The following is a 23,062-nucleotide window of genomic DNA, read 5'->3' as shown; positions in this document are numbered from 1 at the left end:
CTGGACTAGTTGGGTTTATTTAAGTAGGAAGTCCATAAGACAGAAAAGAGTAGAGAGGACTCATTTTACTCATCTGTAAAGGTATGTAGTTGTGAAAAAATAAATCCAACTAAGACTAATTTCATTTATTGATATATTCAAAGCTTCATGTGTATTGTAAAAAGTGATTGAAAGTGAATATATGCATATGGGATAGGACTCTTGGCAAGTTTCACATTAAAAACATAAAGGGGAGAAGTGGTATAGTATAGAAAAATACAGTATTGGACATTAGGAATATGAATTCCACATTTAAAGATTTTGTTTTGCTTCCAGGAGGTATCCTGTTTGTAAATCATTCACAGTAATGTAAAAGTATGTAAGGATCAAGTGAATGGAATATATATAAGTAACATATTGATTCTTACATACATTTTATCTTATAACTGAATGATTTAAAAAAGGCAAGGTTTTATAATTTTATTATTTAGTCGCTGTTAATATTTTGGATAGGTGAGATAGAATTGCCCTTATTTTTTCCAGTTAATGTGTTTATTTTAAATGGACATATTGTTTAAGACATGGAAAATACATGGAAATGAGGACTATAGGACACTGTAGTGCACCATTTCTAGTGAGAATTCACGCTAGAGCATCATCTGTGTGTATGTATTTGTTTTGAAGATGTATAGATCATACTTCTTGAAAAGCCAAGGTGTTCTGTACACTAGTTCTTCTTGAAATTCAAGGTATCTTGAGCTTTATTTGTATGTTATTTTACATTTCGCATCTTCAAGAGTTATATTTTAGACCTTGCATCTTTCTTGTTGAAACATTAAACTTGTTGCGATTTATTTAAAACTATATTTTGTCTCTGGAAAAGTCACATTGTAGGGTAGATCTTCTTGAAAAGTTAAAGATATTTCAGTTCTTTCGTCTTGAAATGCCACATAATTTTTGATGTAGAAAAGTCATTTATTTAAGGTACTCATTTTTAATTGAAAATTCTCAAATTTAGATTTTTTCACAAGTTCCACATCAAAACGGTCATTGTTAATGTTAAAGTGAGTGGTAGGTTAAAGTCATTTGATTTTATGTTTAGATTGGCCAACTTATATGCAGAGGGTAAAGATTGAAGTAGTAGTGTAAACATATTTTATGTATATTTCGAAACTTCAACTGACAGTAAATGTCAAGCTTTGAAAGCAAATCCTGTTGGAAATATGTGCCAGATCTTCATATTCATTAGTTTATCCAATGATGAATATGAGGAACTGGTCTTTATCAAACAGGATCTCAGTCATACCATTAAAAACAAACCCTTCAGTCTACCCCTATGATAGTAAAGAATTTTAACTCTGGTTTTTTGTTAAACTACGTAATTAATGATAAAAATGAACATTTCCTTTGAAAAGTTGTATTACACACCTTTTCTTTCAAAATTGTGCATATTTTAGATAGTGCCTTGTGAAGACTAAACGTTGTAGATGTTGCCTACTGAAACGTTTCTGATTTTGTCTCGTGGTCTTTTGAAAGTTAGTTTTTTAGGACTTGTTATTTTAATACATTTTAGACCTTGCCTTTTAAAAATCATACGTCTATGAAATTGCCTGCTACAAAGTCAGTTTTTGATTCCTTAACATTTTTACAAGTTGCCTATTTTAGACCTTTCTCTGAAAACTGAAGCATACCAATCTTGGGAAAAGATATGTTTTGAGTCTTTTGTTTTTCCAAGTATATTTTGTTTTTTTTCAAGTGTATTTTATACCTTTATTTGCATGCAATATATTTTATACCTTGTTTTGTCAGTATGTAATAATTTAGGTCGCCGTTTGAGAACGTGGCCGATTTTCGTCTTTAGTTATGTAAAAAGTCATTTAACATCTTACAAAAAAAAAAGAGAAAAAATTAATAGGAAATAAAATGAAAATGAGCATAAAACTAATTACCTGACACCATTGCATAACTTTCATTGGTGTCTAGTAGTAACTGTTAGTAGCGATAAAATAGTTTGTGTAGCAACAAGTGCCTTGAGGAGAGTTGAACCCTTCCTGGTTTGGCAACAGTTTGGTAACATATATCCTTTTATGTGATGTGCATACAATTAGTTATCTTAACCTCTCTCTTCTTCAAACTACTCTGGTTTATATAATATAATAATATTAGATATATATATATACACACACATATATATATATATATATATATATATATATAAATATATAGATATATATTTATATATATATATATATATATATATATATATATGATATATATTTATTATCTTTATATTTATTATCTATATAATATCTATGTAATATATGTATATTTCATATATATATATATCTATCTATATATATATCATAATATATTATAATATATATATAATATAATATATATTATCTATCTTTCTATATATATATCACTTTTATGAGCGACATGTTTTAACCATAGCTGGGAGTATTAGATTTAGTACCAGTTTCATATAACAAGGAACATCCTGATGGTGCCGTAAGGGACTGAACGGTGATAATTAATGGCTGTAGTTTCAATTATATTTAATAGTTCAATGTGACTGTGGCTGTAGATTTTATCATATTAATTAGTCCCGTGCACATTTGGGAATACAGGAAAGTAAGCCTATTTACAGGTTGTCTGTATGCGCACACAGACAAAAGGAAATAGTTGAAGATCTAGGATAATATTGACATTTAATTATACATTTTTAATCAAATTATATTGGATGAAGAAAATAAGTCAGAAGTGAAGTAAAAAGAAAACTCCTCGCGTCGTGTGTACCTCGCGTGCGCTTAATCGCGAGGGGAGAGGGGAAAGAGGGGAGAGGAGACGGAAGGGGGAAGAAAAGGTCGAGTAAAATAGACGACGGAAGAGTTTATTCAACCGGTTTACATCTACACCAAAGCTCAGTCAGGTTCCAGGTACGGAGGCGGGAACACCTGCGCGCGCGAGTGAGTGGGGTTCGTGGTGTGTTCCGGGAGTGTTCGAATCTCTTCCTCTGGTTTCCACTCATTTTCTAGTCGTATTATGATACAAAAGGATAATGTTGATATGGACTGAAAGGAAATGCAGTAGAATAGAGGTTTTTATCGAAAGTTAAACTCAAATGACGTGTATTGATGCTGGCAATGCTGTAATTAGGCATACGGTCTACGGTACGATTCCATGGAAAACTGTTGAGTAATTTTGTTAGTCACTCAACAAACCGTTGCCATAGTTATTCATCCCATTCTAAGTTGCACATTAGGTCTGCATTTATTTACCTGTTTTCCCTCTGATGTTATGATAAAAATAACTGTCTTTTCACAAACCCATGTCTTTTTCTAATATTTTCCTGGATTTTTGCACGAAAGGACCTTTTCCTAGTGTCGTCAAGGAATATGTAGCAGTTTTAGTGGTCTTACAAACTCGGTAGTCAACGAACGAAGGATTATTCATTTGTGTGAAAATAGATAAGTGTCTATTTCCTCTTAGTTTCAGTTAAAGATAAGACAAACACGATAGTCTTTTGATGATAATCTCCTTGCATGAACTATACTCTGGCTACAAAAGGTTGAGACTCGAGGGTAATTAGCACTGCTGCCATATTTTCTTAAACCTGTTCAAACTTTTCAGGGAAAAGGGTGACAATTTGGTAGATTTGGCAAAGTTTTTGAGCGGCGCTGCCATTTCCTCGTGTATGGATGATTAAGGAAAGTGACCACGGGTCACACCGTGGTCACAGTAATAAGAGGATTGTCTCGATTGTCTGTCACCTCCCTCCATTCGTCGGTACAAAAGCAAACTCTGAGATCAAAACATTATACAGTTGCTTGATGCAAAATTTAATTAGGGCTCTATATACACATATACATTATATATACATAATATATATAAACCCCAATTAAATTTTGCATGTGTATGTGTTTATATATGTGTGTACATATGTCTATCTTGTATATATTTATAAGTAATACGTTAGACGTAAGCATACATGCACATGGCATATATTACTTTAAAAACGAAGTCACTGTGAATAAAAGCAAATATCTGGACTGTACGCTCGTATATGTCCTTCCTCCGGATTAACCTTAGCCTCAAGGAGGTTAATCCTGAAAATGTACCTTTTTGGATTAGGATTAAATACCTCCTTTGACAAGATAGGAGACGTGTCAACGCTGCTAATTGTAGGAAAGTCTCAACCTTTCGTAGCTTATAGCCGTCGTCCAACCTGGGACCAACTCGCAGTCACCGTTGTGTATTTTTATAAGTATGCAGAATGCAGGTAATATAATCCAAGCCTCTGGCGTCTGGACGGTACGTAACGACCCTAAGCGCGGGACTTTTCTGCTAGGCCGACATTTTTATGGTAGGTCGGGAACTCCAGTCCACCATGTCTCAGTGATGGCATGTGTAATCCGGTTAATGTAATGTGAAGGCATTTCGACTTACAGAGACAGCGTCCACGTAATAGGTAAATTAGTAAAACGTAGAGAACTGTCATGTTTCACGGCAGAAAATGCAAACAAATAAACTTATGAATAGATTTAAAGATACGATGTCGTTGTTATCAGATTGAGATTTCCGAGATACGACTATTTGGTAAAAAAAAATTTAAGGGTAGGTGAATAGACGTAGTGGTGTGCTTGAAGGTGTTTAGACCACGTAGAGAGAATTAGGGCTAGTCTGTTGTCACAAGGTGTCTAAATGGAGTTTTTTTGGGAGGAAAGGGAGACCGTGAGTTTTGCACAGATTGGAAAATAGTGCGCAAAGGTCTCGGTGTGTAAAAAGTGCCACTTCGTTGAACGAAGTGGTCGGTGTTGTGGATGTTTTCTGTCTTGTGGTTCATCCTTGAGTTGTTTCCTACCGTTAACCTTTATCTGATTCACGCCTTCAAAGGTGAAATACGCGCGCGCACACATTTATATATGGTATATATATTAGTGTATATATTTACATAAGCAAATATAGGCAGATCTATAATATTGGGCCAGTTTTGGCTTGTCAAGTTTGAATTGCATAAATTTTGAATAAAAATATAGAAATAAATCATATTTTGACTTTGAAAGATGTCCCAAACCGTTATTTTCTGTACTGATAATGTATGCTAATTATGCAGCATGCTTATTTACTGTTAGGCCGTGCACCGTGTGTAACCAATGAGTGCGTAAATACGGAGTTTTCTTTGTATAATAAATGCGAATAATGATTTTTCATATACTATATATTGATCTGATGTGTTATGTTTGCCTTTTCGTATTAGAAGGGTTGCCACCTACAGTGTGCCTTGTTTCGTACTATATAGAATATATTGAAGGTTCATTGCATCATCCCTTTGGCCCCAAATTGCTTTATGCTCTTCACTTATTATCTATTTCAGTTAGTCTTCTCACTTAGCTCTTAAAGTTTCTTAACTTTACATTGCTAAATATTCAGTTATCTCTCCAAATGAGATCCTCTGGGTGACCATCATGAGAGTCTGGAAGTGCGGTTAAGTGGCTCCATTAATTAAATGAAATAATAATGATTATGACTGAGGTTTACTACCTCTTGCCATCTTACACGTGGCGTGTGCGATCTCCTCAACAATTGGCTGTCGGTTGTCCCTGCAATTCTGCCGGAGAAATTATTGCTGCGTTCGGACCCTGCTTGCACGACACCTGACTTCTAATTCCGCATCGATTACTCTTTTATTTCCATATGATTGCATTTTATTGTTTTGATATTCAGTTTCATTTATCTCTAATTTTTGTTCGTGTTTCATGTTTTGACTATCTATTCCGTGTAAGATTCCTCAGCAAGTTGATCTTAACACTTATTATTATAATCTAATCTTGAAAATATCTAAGAAATCTCAACTCCATTGCGTATTATGCTCACGACAAAAGGGAAAGGAAGTTCTAGTGATGAATATGGCCTGCTGGCCTTGTGGTAGTAAGACCCAAGGTCCTTACATCAACCCTGGTAAGTCTTAGGTATCAAGTATCAATCCTATGGATCCTACATTTTGAAAGAAGGATATTTGCGCATAGAAATGAGCACTAATTGAGGATTTAGCCACCGACGCGATTCGTAGATGTTTTTTTTTTTTTTTTTTTTTTTTTTTTTTTTTTTTTTTTTTTTTTTTTTTTTTTGAGATCAAAGGTCTTTATGTTGGAAACCTAATGTCCTTTTGTGACTCAGACTCAAGAGAACAGGAGCGAGGAAACGTTAGGAATAAATGTGAATATTAACTACGAAGGGACGATAGCAGTTTGGCGAATGATTTGGTTGTCATCTTCCATTTTTCCTTTTTCGTTTTAGAGAAATCTTGGCATTATGTAGTAGGATTTATATTTCGCATAATAGCTGCATCACCTGTTTCATGATCAACTGCTTTAGTACTTGTAGTACGTATTTCTGTTATTGTCGGTGGTTCTGAGCATCCTCCACCTCCATTGAAAGTTTATATGCTATAATTATAGTGCAGAATATGTGCCGCTGTTTTGTGGCTGCTATGTCATCTCGGATGTAGGCTGCCTGTAGCCACGGCCATTCTTCTGTTTGTTTAGTTATGTATGCGTTAGTTTTATTGTTGTTTTATAACATGATTCTGATTTTGCATTAATGTTAATTTCCAGCTATGTTTTCGCTTCTTTTTTCATATGAGGGCGATCTAGTTTTCTGGACACCTGCAATGAGAGTTTGTGATATTAGATGTTTTGCCCTTGACATTTTTATAATAATAATAATAATAACAATAATAATAATAATAATAATAATCTAACCATACCATGCACAGCTATCCTTAAAAGCGCTCCTGGATTAACACTTCCAGAGTGCATTTTCAACCACACAAATGTTATTTATAGCGTTACTTCGGTCGTAGCTGCATTCCTTTCTGCCTTTTCCTTTTCCTCCTATGCCTCTTCCTCCCTTTTCCTTTGGTTCCTTCCCTCCTAGCTGTCCAACTTCTTTAGCTCTCCCTTGCTTCATTTTTCATTTCAGATTTCAGAAGACATTCTTGGGCGAGTCTTTTCAGATCGGATGCTGCTCAATTTTTTAATTGAGGATGTATGCGCTTCAGATGTGGGAAAGCAACCGTATTCATACGCACATACATACTTGCTCATTCACACCCCCGTAGGAGGGTAGTGCTGTCAGTGCACCTCATGCGGTGTACTGTATGGATTATTTAAGGTTCTTTCCAGCGTGCCTTCGGCCCCTAGCTGCAACCACTTTCGTACCTTTTACTGTACCTCCTTTCATATTCTCTTTCTTCCATGTTACGATCCACCCTCTCGTAACAATTGATTTATAGCGCAGCTGCTTTGAGGTTTTCCTCCTGTTACACCTTTCAATCCTTTCACTGTCGATTTCCATTTCAGCCCCGAATGACCTCATAGGTCCCAGTGCTGGGCATTTGGCCTAAATTCTATATTCAGTTCAGTTCACGCATTCACTCACACACACACCTATATGCGAAAGAATAAATCGTGTCAGACTGAGTCGTTATTTCGCAGGCCAACCGAATCCTCATTAATGTGAATCGGGCGCTCCGTCGCGGCCGGACGGTGTTATGTATCGATTGGCGTGTCGAAAATATCACGTCCGGTTTTCTGGAACGATTGTAAGTTACGTTTGCATTCAAGTATTATTATTATTATTATTATTATATTATTATTATTATTATTATTATTATTAGAAATACGCTTACATTACGTGGAAGGATCCAACCTTCTCCAACCTTACGATGAACTTGTAAACTAAGTTTTTGCAACCAGTCTTGTGAATAAGTGAACAGACAGAAAATGTATAATGATCAAATAATGATGATTTTAGAACAATTACGGAGGACTTTAAATTCTGTATAGGGAAGTGATCAAACTCGTCATGGCTGCTCAAGTGACCTTCGTTCACAGCTAGGAATATTATGTATTAAGGAGAATCTTCTCGGTAGGAATTACAAACCTCAGTCTTAAAAAGAGGCGGGTTTAGCCGGCCATGAGACTAATGGATAAACAGCGAATATCGCAGTAGGGATGCGAGTGTCTTACGAACGGTGGACCATTTAGTGGAAAGAGATGATCTGATCTCCACAGTTTGTTACTGTAGTAGGAATGTGTACTAATTGAGCTCTATACATTCGTTAGTCGTGGACGTGGTGTCAGAACTTTCGGAGACCGCATACTGAAACACGATCAGGCCCTTTTTGTAAAGTTAGATATAACAGGATTCACACGAAATGAAGGACTTATAGCAGGTAAATGATATTTTCATATGCTTGTATTGAGATCTTGGGCGGCCGCAGCTTATTTTCCAAGAGGGGGCAAATTTCATATATATATATATATATATATATATATATATATATATATATATATATATATATAATATGCAGTGGAACTGCGATGCCAATAATTTAAGTGAAGCAAGGTGCGATAAAGAAAAAATACAATGTTAGATTGATTTTTTTTTTTCAATAGTTCCGTATTCTGTTCAGCTGAATTCAAATATTTCTGGAAAGAACAACGCAGTTATATACTGTATACAAATATTAATTTACTTAAACTGAAAGAATATATTGTCAAAAGGAAGGAAAAGAAAGGAAAATTTAATAAATGTAATATGTATATATAATATATTTATATAGATACAGACATACATACATATATATATATATATATTATATATTATCATATATATATATAATATATATATATATATAATTTATATATCTATAAAAAAAAATTCCAGGATTTTAGGGGGGGGGCAAGTGCCCCCTCATGCCCCTATGTGCGGGCGCACATGATTGAGATACTCTGTAAAGAACAACTACTGTTGCTGTTACTAGTGCTCATCGTAAAGGTAGATAACAAATGTATGTGAGGCAGAGCTGCTACCTCCAGTTTGACATTTGGCGGTTTTCTTAGTAGTGGGACATCGTCTAGGAACTAAAATGTTATCCGATGAATCATATCTTCTGCCCTTCCTACTTCTCGGTATTCTCCCACGGTTCGGGCAATCATTTCCCGAAAAGTCCTGGCCAATGAAGGATTTTTTAAAGACAACTTTAGAAAACTAAACGCCCAAATATTGAGTCATCGTTGAAAAATGTGCATTGCAGAATTGCTGCTGAATAATTCATTTAAGTAATTTCAAGGGAAGTTTAGTGGTTGACCATTGAAAGTATGTATCCTTTTCGGCGTCGAAAAATTGGAGAGAAGAAAAGAACAGTACGTATCTTGCACAGGCCTGGAAAAAAGTTGCGAGAGAACTGTTAAGAATGCCATGTGAAGAGTGTGATGTAAGGACCTGTGAAGAATTTTTTTCCCCAATAGGTCATAAAGATAATATGCAAAAGAAAACCTACAGGGAGGCCAAATTAAGGATTTATAAATTATTTGTTAACTCTCTCCTTTATGGTTGTGAAATGATGGAATATGAATGAGTGATATAAAGGTGATTGTTTGAGCAGTGCTGTGGGGGAATGAGTTAGGGATGCGAACATTTGAGAAGAAGCTTAAGATAGAATGCAAGTAGGAGGGAGCAGAGTTATGTTGAAGTGGTTGGGGAGAGAGAGGGTCATTTGCCCAAATATTGTGTAGACCGAAAGTATTTAGAAGACGGAAGGGAAGACCAGAGAAATACTCAGTTGACAGTGTGAAGGAAATGATAGAACGAAAGGGTCTGACTATGAAACAGAGTGCAAGAGAAGGTGGATAGCTTGGTTATATTACTTTTAAGGCAGTTGTCATGCTTCTTATGATAGGGCTCTATACTTGTGTTAAGGAAATATCTGGCGTACATTGATTTTTCTCAGGAGACACCCTTTTATTCCATTCACGTTGATTCACGTCAACTTCATAGATGTAATAATATTTTTATCGCTTTCCTTTTTCACCTGATTACACTGTAGCTGGTGCGATATCGAAGAAAGACAGTCATGAAAACATAACCATAATATCTGTGTTGACATTTATCTTCACTAATAAGATGTTACAGCCGATGATGCAAAACTGGATCGAAATGTCTCTCCGGTTTTGGGCAAAATGTCGAGGCCTTTTGAAATTTCGAGTTTCTTGGCCTGGGATTCATAATGCACACGACGACGACGAACTCAGTATCGACTTGGGACGTAGACACGTGATCTAGACAGAGCAGAAGAGCTCGATTATTTATGTCCATCTCTCACGAGTGAAAGGTTTCATTCCTTGACTCAGTCGCTTGCTAAATGGATACTATATATGTATTATACACCATTGAATTACATGCAATTGTACGTTTTCGATTCAAGAGTTTATGTATTAAATTTTTTATTCCTGTTATTGTAAGGATGAGATATATACGAAGAAGACGATGTTTGTTCTTCTTCTGGCGTATTATTTATGTAAGGGTATCGTCGATGTTCAACTTTCGTGATTATGCTCTCTCTCTCTCTCTCTCTCTCTCTCTCTCTCTCTCTCTCTTCTCTCTCTCTCTCTCTCATCTTTTTTCAATATATTTCATCGTATTTCTAATTGTATTTTTGGACACGAATTAGTTCCGTGGGATTCAGAATATACAGTAGTATATCATTTGCATCTCGAACCTAAAGTGAAAAATCTGTGGGGGTGTCTTTTAATATTTTCTTATTTTCATTTTTGCTTATTTAAAGATTTTGCAGTGTATGAGTATTCATTTTAATGACAATAATGTTTCGTTTTAATTGTTTTCTGTAGTTTATTAAAATACTGCATACTCATTGTTCATATTTGGTGCCGTGGTGGCATTAACAACGGTTGGTAGTGAATGATAGGATATCGCTACTGGCAATGGACGGTATTGTATTTAAGACAAGGGAAGGATAGAATACATTACAATAAGACTTAGGAGCAAGGCGATAGTGGTATTAGGTCAAAATAGAGCCTGAAAATCTAAAGAGTTAGTGTCCGAGCGTGAATGATTTTAGTTGGTGCATTTATGAGATGTGTATATTTAAAAATTAAGTCGTTTCCTTTAATAGGAATGACAGAGGCTCTTACCAGATTCATACTGTAATTGTTGTCCCGTGGATTCACAAATAATACACACACACATACATATGTGTATATATATTGTTATTATGCATGTATAACTGAATCACGAAAATACAAAATAAGGAACGTGACATTTGCCTTTATTTATGTGTATGTATATACTATAATATAATTATCTAATAGATATATATTATATTATATATAATATATAATATAAATAATCTATATAATATAAAATACCAACACATACATCTTATATATCTTATATAAATACAACACACATACTATATATATATATATATATATATATATATAAACACACATACATATATCATATATATATATATATATAATATACTATATATATATTAATATATATATATATATATATTATATATATAGTTGTGTGTGTGTTTATAATGCTGCTGGTGTTGAGGTAAGAAAAATGAATGGGACCACAAAAGGGGAGAGCTTTTAGCAACAGTCAGTTATCGATTGCAATCGCCGTGAGTAGCAGGACAGTTTCTTTCTTTGACTTCGTACTCCCACACCATAGCATCGATTTCTTGCTCCACCTGTCCAAGGGCAATGTAGAGAAACCAAGAATTCACTGTACATGTGTACGCATGTTTGTCGAGTGTGAGAATCCATTTTTTTTTAAACGCCATGCACACTTAATATGGTTTTTTTTTACCAGTAAAATTTTGATTTTTTTCCCGTTTATTGAAATTTATGTTTTTTTTTTGTTATTTAATTAGTTTTGATTTTAATTGTGTTTGCAGTTTAAAAATTTGCCGAGGAACATCTGAAATTCATCACATTGCCTTGTTTAATCCACTCCTCTTTATTAAAATATATTTGTTTACCGAATAACATTTTTGTCCATTATAAAGTCCGCGTTGATATCATAAGAATTTCTTTTTAGATATTATAATAAGGTTGTCGATTTCGTTTATTCAGTCATTGTTGTTGCCATTAGTATGCCTTTTGTTTTATATAGTAGAAAAAAAATCCAATTTTGTCTATGTCAAGTTCGTGTTATTTCAAAATCAGTTTTGTTTCATTAAATAATAAATCCGTGATTTTTGTTGTTAACGTGTTCAAATCATTCATATTGTTATTTATCAGATAAGAAAATAAGCCTCCGTTTCCCGGTTTGTTAAATCCGTGTTGGTGTCATTCGTCATTCTATAGTGTTTGATCGGACATCACCCTCTGTCTCTCCAGGAAATAACTGTCGCGTGGAGCTCCTGTCATGAGATGTGTATCTGGGCGAGTTTGATGTGAATCTCCTCACGCCACTGTCATATCTTATGTTGTAATTAAGGTATGGGGGTGGATAGAATACCTCTGCCGGTAATGGCTAGTGTTTTATGTTTTGATAATGATATGGGACGGACAGTATCACTAATAGTAATCGCTGATTTTTTATTTAAAACAAAAGTTAAGTATACCTTAGTTTAACCTGACCACTGAGCTGATTAAGAGCTCTCCTAGGCTGCCCCGAAGGATTAGATATTTTTTCGTGGCTAGGAACTAATTGGTTACCTAGCAACGGGACGTTCAGTGTATTGTGGGATCCAAATCACATTATTTTGAGAAATGAATTTCTATCGCCAGGAATAAATTACTCTGATTTCTCGTTGGCAGAGCGGGGAATCAAACTTGGACTACCGAGTCGGTAGGCGAGCACGTAACCCACTCGTCCAACGAGGAAGTGTATTTAAGACAAGGGAAGGATATAATAACGCTGTTGGTAATGGCTGGTATTGTGTTAAAGATAAGAGGATAGAATTCCCTTACTGGTAATGGCTGATGATGTATCAAAGATAAGAGGATAGAATTCGCTTATTGGTAATGGCTGGTATGTATTAAAGAAAGGAGGAGGATAGATTCCTTTATTGGTAATGGCTGGTATTAAATCAAAGATAAAAGGAGGATAAAATTCCCTTATTGGTATTGGCTGGTATTGTTTTAAGATAAGGGGAGGATAGACACCACTATTGGTAATGGCTGATATTATATTTGAAATAATGGAAGTACTAAAGAATGCAGCTACTGATAATAGCTGGTAATGTAATAATTAAAATAATGGGAAGGATACAATGCCGCGACTCGTGATGGTTCTTATTTGAAGCCGCAAGAAAAGTTCCTGTGGTCTAGAGCGACTGTGAGTCCATCCAAATGATGGGAAAGGCAATCTCTGAAGAGGCACCTCGTACTTGACGCTGAAGATTCGAAAGAACTATAATCGTCTCCACCGTGAAATAAGATCGCTTCTGATGACGAGATAACCTGTTTCGAGGTCAGAGTTTCAGTCCCGTTATATTTCCGAGTGAATGAAAGAAACATCAGGATTCCAGACATCACAAATAGTGTTAATATGTTCATGATTCACTGACTTGATTTTCAGTTGAAATACCATTAATAATTCTTTGACGAGCGGCAGGCGATTTTATATCGTTTATACTGTCATTTCTTGGTCCCGATTCCTTAAGTGACTCGTCATAGTAAACCCACATGTAAGACAATTAAATTATGTTTTCATGTAGTTTCGCGACACTTTGTCTCTTCAGTGCGAAAAACGCATGTGTTTCGAAACTGTCGATGAACCAAAAGCTGAAATCCTCAAATCTGTAAGATAGCGACTCATTTTTTCATTCACTCAAAAGTCCAAATTTTCTTTCTTTTTTAGGGAAACGGCGATGTCTTGACGTCCTGAATGAGGTAACCGATGATCACTCCATGTACCTGCGAAGCCTGACTCACGAAATCAGCCTGTGTTCAAACAAGTGCCTAATGGTAAACACAATACCGGAGAAGTCTGCAGTCTAACAAAAACATACTGTTTGTAGCCAGCCATGAGTTTAATCAAAGACATTCACAATATAGGGGTGACTCTGTCTCCAAGATCTGTCAGGAGAAAGAGGCGGAACGTGACGGCGAGGAGAAAAAGTGAGAAGAGAACCGAAGGAAAATTTGATATCCAGTGGGAGGAGACGGCGCTCGAAGGCCTCAAGTACCTGAATCTCTTCCTGTTGCTAAGTATTTTCATCAGTGGAGCTGCGGCCTTCAAGGTGAGGGTCTCGTGACGTTTATGTTACTGAATATTTCGTTGATTATTTTCTTGCTTAATATTTCATTTTGTTGTTAAAGGAGTTTTCTGTTAATTTCCTTGGTTTTTCACTAATTTGCTTAATTTTTCGGTCAATAGGCAATGCTAGCGTTTGTAAAGTTTGTCACGATTCATTAATTAAATAGCATTTTCATTCTCGTTTCAGTCCCCGATATTTTATTTAATAAACTAGAATATGGAGAGGGATTACTTTTAACTTATGAGAAATTTGTGTACAGTACTTCTTTGTCATTGTTTACGTTTTTTTTTCTTTTTTTTTTTCTTTTGCGACAGGCCCCAGATGCGACCATCAGACTAGAAAAAGAAGATTTGGAGTTTCTCTTCGGCGACAAAGAAGGTAAGTGTCGTGATCGATAGCATCCTCCTTTTTTATAATCATCCAAGCAAAAAGCCGCTTGTAAATCGTGTAAACAAAAGGCCGTTTGTATATACTGTATAAGCTTTTTGAAATCTAAGCTAAAGGCCGGTTGAGTATATATGATTTTTTGAATCGTCTAAGCTAAAGGTCGTTTGTGTCAATATGTTTTTTTACTTTGCTTGCAGCTCAAATTAGCAAGCATCAAACTTCTCATTCTCCTTCGGTAATGTATTGCCACTCAGAAGACCTAATGGTAGACTGTTTTTGTAACTGACTGTAAATGTCAACATTAATAATAAAAAAAAACACCAAAACTTATAATATTTGCTGCTCAAAACTAATGAGTTTAGGTTAATATTTTGAAGACGGTCTGTATTTTTGTTCGACCGTGGCCTTTGATCCCCAAACGCTTACTTAATGTGCTAAATTGATAATGATGAAAAATAACCTCGTACGATATTTACTGCTATGTATTTATGCGTAGAAAGGTGAAACGTCAACAAAATTATGTATGCGAAAAATATTGCCAGATTTGTTCGTGATGTAATGGGACTCACGAAAACAGTAATAGGGATGTAATGCGCAAAATATTTCTCACCTTGAAATGATTGGCAAAGCTATCGAAAAATCTTTTCATAAATGAGAAAGCACAAAGCAAAAAAAAAAATAAATAAATAAATAAATAAATGAATAAACAAACAAAAACAGAGCAAGTCACGATCCTTTCGTGAAAGACAAGAAAATCGTTATTAAGATGAATCGCACCGAAAATTGAGTAAATTCATCACATGAGAGATTTTGTGTTGTAGTATATATATTTTTTCAGTCGATTTGCTGTTAGTTTTTTTTTTTATTACCATGTCTGGATGTTAATGTCAGTATTGCCTTCCTTTCTTCAGTTGTGCTGTCCAACCACTCCGACTCCCTCCGTTCACTCTCTAAAGCGCTGAGTGACTGAATGTGCTCATTGCCGACATTTCATAAATCAAATCAAATCAAATGACAATATTGATCACTCTGAAGTTTTCTTTTATATGTTGAAGAGTTTTCATGTTTGTAAAAATAACTTCTTTAAAAGCATTATTGTTATGAGTGATATTATTGATAATGTTGATGATAATACAGGGCTCAGGAGGCCAACTATCATTATTATTATTATTATTACAGATCTATTCACTGTATAAATTTTTCTTTCCTTCGTCCTAGAAATCTTACATTAATATTACTGTAACCTTCAGTTAGTAGAGCCTCAGTGGCGTGGTCGGTATGGTGTTGGTGTGCTATCTAGTTGGCCGCGAGTTCGATTCTCGGGTATTCTATTGGGGTGTTAGATATGTGTATTTCTGGTGATAGAAGTTCACTCTCGACGTGGTTCGGAAGTCACGTAAAGCCGTTGGTCCCGTTGCTGAATAACCACTGGTTCCATGCAACTAAAAACACCATACAAACAAAAACAATAATCAAGAGGCCAATTATTATTATAATTATCATTGTTATTATTTTGTTCTAAGGGATCCACAATAATAAAAAATTGTTGCTAGTTCGTGCATAATTTTAAAATCCTTTTCAAAATGCTTTCGAACCCTTCCCTGGGTTTATCTTCAGTCCAAATGAACAATTAGGCACGTACTGAGATGATTTTAAAAATAAACAAGAGTCGCTGAAGATTGTGGACCCCTTAGAACATTATATATACTCTCGCGATAGAGAGTTTTTCCCAACTAATTATTATTAATATTACAGATCTATTCACCGTAGAATTTTTCTTTCCTTCGTCTTAGAAATCTTACATTTATATTACTGTAATCTCGAGTTAGCATTGTTACTTGAAGTAATGCAGATCACTAGCAAATATTACAAGGTGTTCTCTCCTTCAGTCCCGCCCCACTCCTTAGTGAACATCAGAAGCCGGCCAAGGGAGAAGAGGTCCTCCGACACCTTGACCGAAAGCCCGGGTTTCCTGGACTTGGTCGTGGAGGACGAGGAGGAGAGGCTCGAGTTCGAACTCCGACCGAACACCGCCTTAGTATCTCCCGACTTCGTCATCGTCGTGCGGGACACCAACGGTTCCACGAAGGAGAAGGGCGTCGTGAGGCCCTCCTGCGTGTACGTGGGCGCAGCCAAAGGGCATCCCGAGACACAGGCCGCTCTGTCCAACTGCGACGGCAAGGGATTCGTGAGTGTTCAATGTCTTTCGTTTTATGAAGTCTTTAGACGTTCTTACGTTGCGACTTGATGTCGTAGGTTTATTGTGTTTATTCTTGTGTTTATTATGTTTATTCTTGTTTGATGTACTCTGCTTCCATGTTTGGAATTTGTCAAGGTAAGTGTTTCGGGATTTCATAGTTTATCATCTGTACTTATGCTATTCTCTTTCTCTTTTTTTAATATCACTTGTATTTATGCTCTGATATTTTTTATTATGGTCCAGTGTCCCTTCCCACGTCTAATCAACCTCTTTGTATTATTAATGGACGTCCATAAAACCGTTTATTTCTGCGTCTGCCGATTTTTTTCATATCGTTACTTTGAAAGCGAATAGAATGTTTGATGACTTTTACAATCGAAGAATACTAATCATGTGTAAGGTAGTCAGCTGGTCATTGCTTGTCAAGAGGAAGGTTTAGGGAGCTATTTAGTTAGTTTCCTACGTAATGCCTACATTTTGGAGGGCTGGGCAAATGAAGAATTTGAAATATGGATAGAGGGGAACGTAGAATTTGTACAGATACCCTTCAGATTGAGAAGAAAAGTTTGTACAGTTTGTATTTTATCAGACTGCGGTGAAACTGTCATCTAAAACCTGTATCATAGTAAAAAAAGTTTTTATTGTTAGAATTAAATTTTTATTGCTTTTGTTACCATGTGTTGTCTATTTTTCATATCAAACTGCGGTGAAGCTGACATCTAAAACCTGTATTATAGTAAAAACAGTTTTTCTTGTTAGAATTATATTTTCATTTCTTTTATTATTGCGTGTTGGCTATTTTTCATGGGGGCTGGGTCAACTGAGCAAGTAAGCAGTCTATGAAATTTCCTCTCCTACTCTTTCGTACTCCTTATTTCGTCGTTGGCCGAGTGGTTTTTGCGCTCGGCTACCAGTCCGGTGGTCCGAAGTTCGATTCTCGGCTCGGCCAACGCGGAATCAGAGGGATTTATTTCTGGCGATAGAAATTAATTTCTCGATATAATGTGGTTCGGATCCCACAATAAGCTGTAGGTCCCGTTGCTAGGTGACCAATTGGTTCCTAGCCATGTGAAAATATTTAAATCTTCGGGCCAGCCCTCGGAGAGCTGTTAATCATCTCAGTAGTCTAGTTGAATTAAGATATATTTAACTTCTACTCCTCGACCCTCTTCAAAATAAGTATATCTTACTTTTACCTGACCACTGAGCTGATTAGCAGCTTTCCTAGGGCTCGCCCGAAGGATTAGATATTTTTTACGTAGATAGGAACCAATTTCCGAACCACATTATATCGAGAAATGAGTTTCTATCACCAGAAACAAATTCCTCTGGTTCCACGTTGGCTGAGCCGAGAATCGAACTTCGGACCACCGGAATGGTAGCCAAGCGCGAAATCACTCGGCCTACGAGGGACCCTCCCAGCCTCCTCAATGCAGCAAACAAGTACAAGGTTAAAATAGCAGCACGACGACCTACTCCGATGCAAATAAAACTTTTCCGTTCCGCACTCGCGTGTTTAGATTGCCCGCGGTGATTAGCTCGCCTTACTCGCAACCTCATAATAGCGCCGCGCCATGGATCATATCCGCGAATTGCGGCAGTGATTGCATTTCGCCGGTTGTGGTTCTTTTGTTGGCTTTTTCTAGCTTGTTTTGCTGTGCGAAGATCTTATATATATATATATATATATATATATATATATATATATATATATATATATATATATATATATATATATATGTGTGTGTGTGTGTGTGTGTGTGTGTGTGTGCGTGTGTGTGTGTGTGCGTGTGTGTGTGTTTTGGCACATATTCGTTTCTTGTGCTTGACAGCGACATGTTTTTGACATTTTATTTTCAAGTTTGCTTATATCCATAATTCCTACATTTGTATCACTATAGTCGCAATTTATTTGTACTAATTAAGCATAACACAATCAATCTGGATATTGAATGTTGCTCATTATTATGTTAATAAGGAAGTTGCAGGACGAAGGTTCGGGAAACCACAGAAAATCTTAAAAAAAAAAAAATGGTAGGAAAGACCTTAATTAGACTGAAATTCAGTTGGAGTTGTTCAAGGATTGGAAGCAGCGGAGAAGTTGACGTAAAGGCGGTAATGATGATGAATGTTCCTCCTTTATTTACATTCGGCCGTCATGTATAATTACCTCGTCATTTTAGCATTGGTAACCTTGGATCCTATGTCGTCTGTTGGGTTTGCACTGCTGTAGCTTGTGAACTCTTAGATTCTTATATCTCGAGCCTTTATCTCTTCATGACCCTCTTTCGTTCTTCATGTTTTAATTTTGCTCGTCTAATATTTTCAGTGTTTTTCATTATCTGTTCTCTTATATCCGTGCGTATCGTTCCGATTTTGCTTTTGTTACTCTTGTTTTCTATTTCATTCTTTGCCTATTTCAGTTTGAAATTTCCTCACTTTTCCTTCCCTTTCACTATTTGTTTCGTGTTGTTTCATTATAACTTTTCGAGCGTTAGTGCTTGAGGCTTACTTTTCTTAACTTTTTTTTTTTTTTTGCTCTCAGTGAAATCCAGTTCCTTGTTGTTTGCACGAAATGAATTTCTTTAAAATTCCTTCTTGCCAATGGCCTTATTATCCATTTCATTTCACCCCTTCTTTATCTAACTCTTCTCTTTTGAGTTCGTACTTGTTTTCATTTCCCCTTCTGTATTATGCGTTACCAATATTACTCGATCTTAGAGTTGTATTTACTTAAAAAAAATACATATTGTCCGTGTAAAAAAAATTCAGCAGAACCCACAAAGAACGAAAATGATATTTATTTAGCCTTCGAACTGACATTCTCCCTTCCACCTAAGAGTTGTGTTCAGAACAGGAAGGAAGATGGTCCCTTTAAATGTAAATAAATTTGATTTTCACTGCTCTAGTCATTGAAATGTTTCTTGTTCCCTTTTCTTCCCTTGGTAAAATTCAGTTCCTTCTTCGTTGTGCTTACCCATAAATTTCATGCACGTCCTTGGCCAGTGTTTCTGCTTTGGCCCTAGATGTCACATATCCAATCCAGCCATTGGTGAGTGATTCACGGTGATCGTACCTGCGTGATCAGCCTTCCATTGTGGCATTGTTAACCACGGGAGAACGGTGTCACTGTGCCACTTGTCAGCTCGTGTCTCGTCAAGTTGAAATCGACGATCCATTATTCCCTCCCTTTTTCTCATTTTGTTTCTTGAAATAATGCCTTTTGATTTTTAATTAGAGATACGGCTAAAGATGGCTTGAATAGAAGGTAATGAAAACAGCTTAATTTGTGATGTCTCAAATTTTTTCATTGCAAAACGAGGTAGGCAAAAATAAACTTACCATTTTCACGCAACCATAAATTCGGGTCTGTCCAAATTAAAGGGCACAATGCAAGCTTTTGCGGGGTAATGAAGTGTAATAAACGAAAGTTTTCTTTACCGCCGAGGATATGATACCACCGTTGGCAAATTTAAAGTTATGAACGCAGGTAAAACATTCGTATTAATATCAAGATGAAAAAGGTATCGCCTGCTTTAATAGCATAGGAGTACTGGCGGGTGCTATCAATGGCGTAGACATTTATCGGTCACTGGCCCCGAATTATCGGACTTCTAAAACTTCCCGTAGTTGATGAATGATGTGGGTCATAACATCGATGAATAATTCATGTTGATTTTTTCTGGGTGTGGGGGGGGGGTCTTTTATTGGGTGGAGGATGGGAGGACCAATAATATGGTACCGAAGAGTAGACATTAAGGAGACAGACAAAGTTAGACTCCTGGAACCTTCACGCTATATATATATATATATATATATATATATATATATATATATATATATATATATATATACTATATATATATATATATATTATAGTTATATTATATATATATATATATATGTATATATATATATATATATATATATATATATATTTAAAGGTCGGTCGATATAATGACTAGATTGCAATGACGCAGAATACTGAAATGAAGGGGTCTGGTTCTACTAGTAAGTGGTCATTGTAGGAGTGAATAAATTCTTTATGAAGGCAATGATTTGATATACGATGCAAAAGCATCGTCTAGTTCCGTCTAGAACAATCATTTATTCATGCTTCAATTTTAGTGCTATTGACATTTTCCAAGGCCACGTTCGCCATATTCTTTTGCTTGATATTTCCTTAATATCTCATAGTGTCTTCAGTGCGATTTTTTCGATGTGCAGACTTTATTACAAGGAAGGAATTTGCATGAAATTGTAGCAGAAAGATGTAATAATTTAACTTCATCTAACCAGACCAAACCTTAACTAACTTAACCATACTTAGGAGGATCATCGCTTCGGATAAGGTGACTTCTGAAAATGCCTTTGCATTCAGCCCCCCTCAGAACATTGTACCAATTATCGTAGTAAGACTGACTCATTATATTTTCACGGATTTCCACAAGTACCGTCAACCGCTGACCTCGGTAATTGTATCATAACAGATCGAAGATAAATTTAAAAAGTTAAGTACATCTTAGTTTACCAGACCACTGTGCTGATTAACAGCTCTCCTAGGGCTGGCCCGAAGGATGAGATATTTTTACGTGGCTGGGAACCAATTGGTCACCTAGCAACGGGACCTACAGTTTATTGTGGGATCCGAACCACATTATATCGAGAAATGAATTTCTATCACCAGAAATAAATTCCTCTGATTCCGCGTTGGGCGAGCCGAGAATCGAACTTGGGACCACCAGATTGGTAACCGAGCGCGAAAACCATTCGTCCAACGAGGGACTTCGAAGATAAAGTAGCTTAGTAGGGTCGCATTAAAAGGATTTGGAATTTGTGTTTTGTGCTTTCAAGGCGATAGTCACTTGAGACACGTAGACATATTTTAGAGGTTTCATTGATTCCTTGTGCTTACCAGAAATGGGTGCTTTTGTTCAAATTCTTTTTATCAGTGGCTGTCAGACATACACAGAAGCGTACGCTCTTGGTTTCAATAGACGCACTGAATTTTTGCTAGTGCTCTTATGCTTTTATTGGCTATCGAGCATACGAAGAGTCACGCACATGTAAAGTTTAATAGATTTTTTGTTTCAATTCTACCATCTTATCTTTTTCTCTTTTGAGCATATTATAAGCGGAAACCATGTTTAGCAAGCTCTTAGCGGCATTTTAATGCTCCATATGAGAATATTTACAGCCTGAATAATAATAGTAATTATTATTATTATTATTAATATTATTATTATTTTATTATTATTATTATTATTATTATTATTATTATTATTCATTGGTTCCTGGGAAGGTAACTCATACGGCGAGCATTCTCTTATTATTATTATTTTATTATTATATTATTATTATTATTATTATTATTATGATTAAGGTAAACAAATAGGAACGGATTTATTATTATTATGATTATTATTATTATTATTATTATTATGATTACATCGGAACCATGCATTTATTATTATTATTATTATATTATTATTACAGGCAGGAGCCATACATATACAATCTCATACCTTTCCAAAATCGCATGAACACTTATCTACCTCTGGTAACTCTAAAACCCAAAGGAAAAACAACAGAATAATATCGCCATCCCTAACAAGAACACGATCAACAATTGCAGTAAGGACGAAAACAAACGCATCGATGTACAAATTGCGCGGTCACTTGCGGTAGCCTTTTCTGCGAAGGTCATGAGCACGAGTGGCCTCTAAGTAGAGCGATCAATATCAACTCGTTTCTCCATAATTCAAAACAATGATACTCATTTTTTCTTCTTCTTTTGTCACGTCCCAATCTTGCCGGTATTGAAGCGTTTCTAGGAGAATAGTTTTTATTCTATTTTTTGTTTTAATTATTAATTTCTTTCAAATCCCCCCCCCCCCTCCCCCTTTTTTAGGCAGAATCGTATGAGAAGGTAGACTGAATTATACTTTACCTAGGTTAGGTTGGAAGGAGGTGTAGTGTAAATGCCTGTGACTGTTACTTTATCTTAGATTATTTTCACCTGTTCTTATTTTTAACGTTGGGTATTCATCCGTTATTTATGTCTTTAATTTTCTCGTTATTCATTTATGTATATATATATATATATATATATATATATATATATATATATATATATATAATGTGTGTGTGTGTGTGTGTGTGTAGAGAGAGAGAGAGAGAGAGAGAGAGAGAGAGAGAGAATATTATTGATACTAACAAATTTAAAAACGTTCAATGCATGTGCTGTGTTCATTTAACTGTCGTTCGGTGCTCTATTCTTATTTTCATCCTTCCACCGTTGTACGAGCATTTTATTCGTAAAATGTAAAGACCTTTTTAGTATATATTCGTATAAATCATTCATCTGGTATTAACTGCTAGTGTATTTCCCATGGAGTTAATTCAAT

General features: G+C 35.7%; 1 protein-coding gene across 2 annotated transcripts in view; it reads left to right on the top strand.

The window, feature by feature from the left end:
* The first annotated feature begins 2,905 nt into the window (after positions 1–2,905).
* LOC135206747 (A disintegrin and metalloproteinase with thrombospondin motifs adt-2-like) overlaps positions 2,906–23,062 on the top strand; it is a 315,467-nt gene continuing 295,310 nt past the window's right edge. The window contains exons 1-4 of one of the 2 annotated variants that reach the window (XM_064238233.1): positions 2,906–2,948; positions 13,669–14,050; positions 14,383–14,446; positions 16,345–16,643. In XM_064238233.1, the coding sequence (XP_064094303.1) occupies positions 13,835–14,050; positions 14,383–14,446; positions 16,345–16,643 (579 nt within the window). In that variant the 5' untranslated portion in view covers positions 2,906–2,948; positions 13,669–13,834. The other variant, XM_064238243.1, reaches the window with a different exon arrangement.

This window comes from Macrobrachium nipponense, chromosome 11 (genome assembly GCF_015104395.2).
Source record: "Macrobrachium nipponense isolate FS-2020 chromosome 11, ASM1510439v2, whole genome shotgun sequence".
Lineage (NCBI taxonomy): Eukaryota > Metazoa > Arthropoda > Malacostraca > Decapoda > Palaemonidae > Macrobrachium > Macrobrachium nipponense.
This window is presented reverse-complemented; position numbering and strand designations above follow the sequence as displayed.